Source organism: Mesitornis unicolor, unplaced genomic scaffold, assembly GCF_000695765.1.
Source record: "Mesitornis unicolor isolate BGI_N332 unplaced genomic scaffold, ASM69576v1 scaffold34880, whole genome shotgun sequence".
Classification (NCBI taxonomy): Eukaryota; Metazoa; Chordata; class Aves; order Mesitornithiformes; family Mesitornithidae; genus Mesitornis; species Mesitornis unicolor.
The window spans coordinates 7,381-14,820 of NW_010156887.1; the positions used below are offsets into that span (position 1 = coordinate 7,381).

Below are 7,440 nucleotides of genomic sequence, written 5' to 3' on the forward strand. Positions count from 1 at the left end.
GGGGGAAGGTGAAGAAACCGGGAACAAAAGCTGAGCCCGGGAAGAAGGGAGGGGTGGAGGGAAGGTGTTTTGATTTTGAGATCTGGTTGTATCTCCCATTGTTCTACTTTGATGTTGGTAACAATTAAAATTCCTTTGTTTTTTTTATTCCTTATGATGAGTCTGTCTTCTGCCTGTGACCTGTTTAAGTGGTGAGAAGCCATCCCAGTCCTTATTTTGACTAGCCCTTTTTTTGGGGCATCGTGGTGCTCAGTTATGCACTGGGCCTAAACCACGACAGTTACTCAGTGAACACGTGATTCCTTTTGACGGGAGTTTGTTTCATGTTATTGTCATACAAGTGAGCAGTAGGAAAATATCCTCTGTAAGAAGCTGTTGCATGAAATTTCTATTTTATAAAGTAATTGTTCATGTTTTGGTTGGATGGAGTTGGGCTGCAAGCTGCACTTGGGTCATTTTTGATGAGTGTATGCTGAATGTATGCTGAAACGGGTAGAGATTCTGAAGTGCAGTTTTACCCTGTCCTCTTTTTGTTGTCGTTGGGTTTTGTATTGTTGTTTGGTTTTTTTAAAAGTCATGTAATTTGTGTAATGGAAAAAATAATTTACATTTCACCGTGAATTCCCAGCAGCTCATTTTGTTCATTTAAGAAATCGGTTAATATTTTCCAGGTTTTCACAAGGCAATGGTGAAGACAATGAGTGCAGCCCTGAAGATACCCCACTTTGGTTATTGTGATGAGATTGATTTGACTCAGCTTGTTCAGTTGCGAGAAGAGCTGAAACCTCTAGCGGAAAGTCGTGGAGTTAAGCTTTCCTTTATGCCTTTCTTCATAAAGGTGAGACGTGCAGCAGAGCACTGTATGAAGTACTTATGCAGATTTTGCCAAAATCAGCTCAATGATTGTTTTAAGTTTGAAGCACCTCTGTATCAGCTGAATAACTGCATTGGCATTTGAACCACTTACCAATTTCCTGTTGAAACTGTAGCTATGGTTACATAAAATTATGGACTTTTAAAAAAATATTAATGGGGAAGGGCAGCAGATAAAGCATAACACGTTATGGGGCTAAGCATCACTGGGTATTTAAATTACACAAAGTGTATTTTGGAAACTCAGTATTTTTGAGCTCCATTAAAATGAACCTTATACGAAATGCGTTGTCATTGTATTATTACTATTATTATTTATTATATTTATGTTGGTAATGAATCCCTCAGGTGAATGAGTACATCTCTTCTGGTGTTCACATCAGGCACTTGCGCTCATTTAGTTGCCATGGTTCCGTTTCCAACTGATGGCATCAATGAAGGCTGAGGCACTGCCTAAGCTATTGAGTGCATAGCTTAATCTGAAACTTCTGGTAATGCTATTTCAATTACGCTCCTGCTCAGTCTCTTTAGGGGGAATTAATATTACTTCCTTGTAATAATTGTCATCGAAGTGGAGAGCTGAAAATGACATTGCTGCTAAATCTCATAACTTTTGTGCTGGGATACTTGATTTGAATTGTGGAACAGAGATAACACATGCAGATTCAACTTCAGTTATACTTGGGAAAGAGATTATCACCTTTTATAAATATATATATATTTGGGTTTTTGTAAGTTGACTTTTTCTTCTGCTGTCTTAATAATGATAGAGTATCAACAGACAAGTTTCCTCAAATTGCATGGAGGAAATTCATACTGTTATTAATCTAAATTGTGTCCCACTGTTCTTTCCTTTCCATGCACATCTCTGGTTATAAAATAGGATTTACTTTTTTTCTTGTATATTTAACAGGCAGCCTCTCTGGGATTATTGCAGTATCCCATTCTTAATGCTTCTTTGGATGAAAGCTGTCAAAATGTCACATACAAGGTTTGTAATCTACTGATAAAAGTTGTGAGCTGAAGATGTAAACCACTAGCAAGGGTTTTTCAGAATGTGTGAGCTAGTTGTAAGAGCCAAAATTACGGTCGTGTGCTGGAAAATAATTTGTGTGCCCACATTCTAAGACTGGATTTGACTTAGTAGTTATCTTATTTCGGTAGTTTAATGAGAGTCACTTTGTTATTCAGGCTTGCCTCAAAGATGTATATTATTATAGTGATTTCCTGTTTTTCCCCTGAAGATGGGCCAGGCATTTAAAATGAGAGCATTTAAAATCTAATACAGTAATTTGTTAGTAATGGCACAGTGTCAGTCGTTCCAAGGCTCAGCCCTTATAGTCGTATTTTAAATTGAGTTTTGACAGAAATTATCTGATTTTCATACAAGGTGCTGGATCGATGCTTCTGAGCAGTGAATGTCTATTTTCTTAAGTGATGTGTACATTCTCCTTGCAGTACAGACTCCTTCTTTTTGCTGTTTTATCCTTATCTCTTAGATGAATCCTTATATATTTCTTCTAGCAAACGAAAGGCAACTCAGGTTTGGTTTTTTGTTGTTGTTTTGGTTTGGTTTTTTAATTTTAGCATTCTCTTTAAAATCTACTGGTCATGTTTTGTTACCCATATGATCATTCTAAAGTGAAATGTTTTCAGTGCAAAATTGATTCCAGGATTTCGCATTTCCTGGATGTTAAATTGCCAGAATGAATTTGCACTTTGCAGATGTGGAAAGCTAGTATTTGAAAATTTACATCTCCTCCTCTCCTCAAAGTTGTACAAAGGAGTTGCTTACTACAGACAGCACTTTGTAGGTTAAAAAGATGATATATAAAGGAGACATCATTCAAGTGGTTTTTTTAATGTAAAATACATTTTAAGTTGACTGCTTATGTTAATATCTGGTTAATGAAACTTGTTGCAGGCTTTGCACAACATTGGAGTTGCTATGGACACAGAGCAGGGTTTAATTGTCCCAAATGTGAAAAATGTTCAAATCTGTAGCGTGTTTGAGATTGCTGCTGAACTAAATCGCCTACAGTCCTTGGGCTCTGCAGGCCAGCTGGGAACAAACGACCTCACCGGGGGAACATTCACCCTTTCAAATATTGGCACAGTAAGTACAGGAAAAATGAGAACTTGCATCTGAAAACTGCTTCTGAAATGAATACCTTAGTAAACGTTAATATGCAATGAACAAAACCTGTGGCAATTAATGTGAGAGGCAATCTGCTTTAAAAAAATAATTATTTGTTAACTAATATCCCCAGCTTTTTCTTTTCTAGATTGGCGGCACTTACACCAAACCAGTGATACTACCTCCTGAAGTAGCTATTGGAGCACTTGGAAAGATACAGGTATCTCAGCTGTCTCTCAGTGATCCGAGTGTTTAACTCTAAATCGCTAAGGTCATCTGTAATGAAAATGAAATGTGGACTGTCCCTTTGTTTTGTTATTCCTATATAAACATTTCTGGTTTGTGTTGCAGAAACCACATAGCTTGTGATTGAAACATTTTGTGATGTTTTTAGATGACTCTGCAGAGACACCAAATGTTTAAATGGAAGTCTCTTATACCAAAGGTTCAGATCTTTTCTCTAGAATCCAGTTATATTTCACTTGCATCTATGTTTGGCCTTCTAGTTATTTACAAACAACTTAAATATATTTTTACAAGTTTTGCAACGTGGCAGTAGCACTTTTGCTATATCAGGGAGAAAATTTGAGACTAAAAAAGTATTCTGATGTTGAAGCTGAATTTCCTGAGCCAGACCGCTGACTGCATACAGAACTCTGTATGGTGAAGACAGTTTCGTATTTTCTGAGTATCAGACTTCAATTCTTTAGACATTTGAGATCAATGCTGGAAATGAAATTATTACTACTTTAAACTGTTTTCATATGTTCTTCCTGTGAGCCTTTTGTATAGGGAATTCTTTAAGAAACCTGTCACTTTGAGTGCAATAAACTATTCAGGAAGTAGCTTTTGAGTCAAGAAAGGTTTTCGGTATTTCATTATTTCCACGATGGACAGTTTCTTATGTAGGTTTGCAATATATTCTACTCCACAGCACAAACAATAATGGGAAGGTCTTTTTTTTAATGTCACTACTGCTGTCTAGTTTAGCAAAATGTTTAAATTTAGATGAACAAATTAACAATGAAAAATACAGATTTGTTAATGAAAGTATTTAATATTTCTGGTTTTTCCCTCTTCTGATTTTTAGGTTCTTCCTCGGTTTAATGGAAAAGGTGAAGTATTTAAAGCCCAGATAATGAATGTGAGTTGGTCAGCTGATCACCGCATCATTGATGGAGCTACGATGGCCCGCTTTTCTAACCTGTGGAAATCTTACTTGGAGAACCCTGCTTCGATGCTGCTAGAACTTAAATAAGGGAAACCATGGCTAGAATATGCCTTTAAACTTTGTGGGTTAGACTGAATAATTGTAAAAGCTGGCTCTGCTAGCATGTGCCCTTTGCTACTCACTTTATATAATAATTTAATGTGGTTAAAATTCTCAACAGCTGATATCAATCTATCAATTAGTTGTTTTTTTTTAATGAGTAGCGCTGCAAGTTCTTCTACGGCAACCTGTCAAACCTAACAGTGACTTCTGAATGTGATGATGGAATGTCTTTATTTGGCCTTTTTTAATACATGCAGTTGTGAGGCTGGTGTGGCTGAATGATGGTGATCTACATCTGCAGTATTTATAATCTGCATTATATTACAATCTGCAATTTACATCTGCAGTATTTAACCTATTTTGAAGGGAAATACTCATAGTTCTTCCTTGTTCGATGCATAAATTTATTTTAATGAATAATATCCAGATTCCCTAAAGAAGTTATGCAAAAATCATGTACAAATAAAATGCCTTTTCTGCTTCTGCTGTAAGATGTCCAGAGAGCTTTTTGTTGTTTAACTGAGTAAACCCCTCAAGTCTTTTGCTAGTTTACTTTTTCCTGGCAATTACTTGAACAGATACTCTTTGTCAAATTATAAATGAGGAGGCCAGATTTATTCAAATGCTTACTGGTAACATTTATTGATAACTATCAGGCCTTAATACTCTCTAGAATATAATGTATTTTTATAGGCTGGAAGTAGTTGCAGTCCTTAAATACTTTCCAGTTATCTTTTGTTTTTTATAGAAAGCATCTGTCTGTTAAAAGAAAAAGAAGGATCTCATTCTGTCATTAGGTGAGCCTTGACAGTAAGCAAAACATGTTCTGAAAGCTTGCATCACCTTGTATTATTGATGTGCAGGTACTAGAATTTGACATACTAATCAGGTACAACAAAGAATTAACATTAAAAAATACTATGTGAGATATGGACTTTTTAAACTTGGATACGAGACACATAATGAGTAGGTTCGAGTTAATGCCTTCAGCACAGACAACAGTTATGTGGCTTTAAGGTAAACTAAGCAGATGATGCGCTAGTTGTTAAACCGGAGATATGAAGAAGACTGTTGGATCTAAATACCTTCTAGAAACATAAGTTGCAAACAGACACAATAAAAGACTGTTACATGGCCTTAAAAATTAATTTGTGAGGCACAAAAGGGACATTTTTCTTGTTTCTTTAGATATCTCAAAAACTGCCTTTACAGGAGCGTTCTCCAAAAGTGTAGACCAAAGTTGTCTATTGCGTTTAGCTGTGAAGGTGCAAGATAGGAGCTGCCAGAGGTAGAATCTCTGCTGTCCTTCGTGTTGAGACTGAGCAAGAGGAAAGCTGGTAATGTACGAGAGGTAGCACAGAAGCATATGTGTAAGGTGCTATATATGTATTTCTATTGTGGTATAAGGGTCTTTTATATATAGGTCATTTCTTGCAAGGTTTTACTAATATATCGTGCTTATCACATTTCATTTTTATCAGATTTATTTATTCCTAATAAAAAAAAGTTAAAGCCACAAAGAATTGTAGTAATGTTGGTTTTATTTGTGAATTTTATGCAGGCAGTCCTGTACAAGTGACTCAAACTTCCATTTCTTCTTATCATTAAGAACCTGCTGTACTCAAGACTACCAAAAGAATTCAGCGTAGTGGCTACTTTCCTACTGTCCTGGTTTAGGGCTGGGCCGGCCACTAAATCCTGGACAGACGCTCTCTGTTAACCCCTCTCCCCTCCCCAGAAGGGAAGAGAAAAGAGAATAAGGGAGAGAGATTTTACAGGTTGGAAAATAAAACTAACAGATTTAATGAAACAATACTACTAATACTACAGATAATAATGTAAATAGGAAAATAATGAAATATATACAAATATGTACAAATATATACAAAACCAATATAAAATCCCTCACTCACCCTTCCCCCCCCAATGACGAATACGTCACCAGAGGCTCTGTGGAGCAGGGCACTGGAAAAGTCCCAGACCAAACTCAGCAGCAGTGGGAGCAGGATGCAGGACACACAAATCAGGATCAGCGGCAGATGAACGAGCAGGATTCTGCTCAGGCCTCGGCCTCTGCAGGATCGAGATGGACGGAAGGGTCGAGATGGAAGGAACGGTGGAAAAAAGGCAAAAGCAGGCAAAAAAAAAAAAAGGGACGAGACCCTCATGATCTCTCGGTTTTATACCGAGTACGACGTATGTGGGATGGAATACCTCGTTGATCAGTTTTGGGTCTGCTTCTCCCCCCGTAGGCGCAGACACAGCACCCAGGATGAGACAACTGACCTTGAGCATATCTTCTAGCAGCGCTGTTTGGGAAAAACATGCTGCCAGTTTTCAGCAAGTTCAGTCACTTGAAAGAGACTGAGCTGAAAAGTAAAATCACTAAATAGAAAATTAGTTCTATTTAGCTCAAACCAGGACACCTACAAGTAAACTGTTGTGGTAAGGGCTCAGTCTGAATAGTCTGTTAATCTGCTGAGCATGAAGAAAATAAATTGAGGAAATATAAGTATGTGATAGAAAGCAATTAAGTGATTTTGAAATATTTGAGACAGTAAAATTTGGCTCACACAAGGAGCCTGAAATTTCTTTGTCTTTCAAAACTCCAATAAAAAGGAAGGTTGTGGGTGTTTTTGTTCATAGCTCCAATTTTGTCTCTCTTAAGGAGAAGGAAATCAAGTAGTTAGGTTTTTATTATTTTTTTAGATTAAAAAAAAATAAAAATCTATACAATGATTGAATCTATACCAAAACTGAAAGAAGTACATATACCAAAGACCTTGTTGGACCATTTTTGTTTTTGTGTAACTTTTAAAGAAAAATTAAAAAAAAAAGGTTAGAAGTTTGAAAGCTAAAGCAGTTTGTGTCTCTTTAGATAGGCATTTGTGTTCAGGTACTTAGTCATGGACTGGAGAGCGGTTTTTTTGTTATAAAATACTATGTGGTAATACTGGAATCTAAGGCTAAGTTCTCAATGAGGAAAAATTATTTCTACTGAAAGAGGGTTGTAACCAAACAAAGGATATTTTTTAAATTTCATCATCACATTTTATACTCCAGTGCAAGAATTGGTTAGAATTAGCCAGTTTTATGGCTTCTGCCTCAAATAGTGACCGTGATTATTGCCAACTCTTTCCATTTGGTTGAAGAGAAT

At 36.5% G+C, this 7,440-nt stretch overlaps 1 protein-coding gene across 1 annotated transcript in view; it reads left to right on the top strand.

Moving 5' to 3' along the window:
• Positions 1-4,596, top strand: part of DBT (dihydrolipoamide branched chain transacylase E2) — a gene marked incomplete at its 5' end in the record, with an annotated part of 8,296 nt that extends 3,700 nt beyond the window's left edge. Inside the window, 5 exons of the mRNA XM_010194785.1 lie at positions 672-838; positions 1,787-1,864; positions 2,798-2,989; positions 3,159-3,230; positions 4,101-4,596. Coding sequence (XP_010193087.1) covers positions 672-838; positions 1,787-1,864; positions 2,798-2,989; positions 3,159-3,230; positions 4,101-4,268 — 677 coding nt within the window. The remainder of the gene's footprint in view (positions 1-671; positions 839-1,786; positions 1,865-2,797; positions 2,990-3,158; positions 3,231-4,100) is intronic.
• Positions 4,597-7,440: the final 2,844 nt, after the last annotated feature.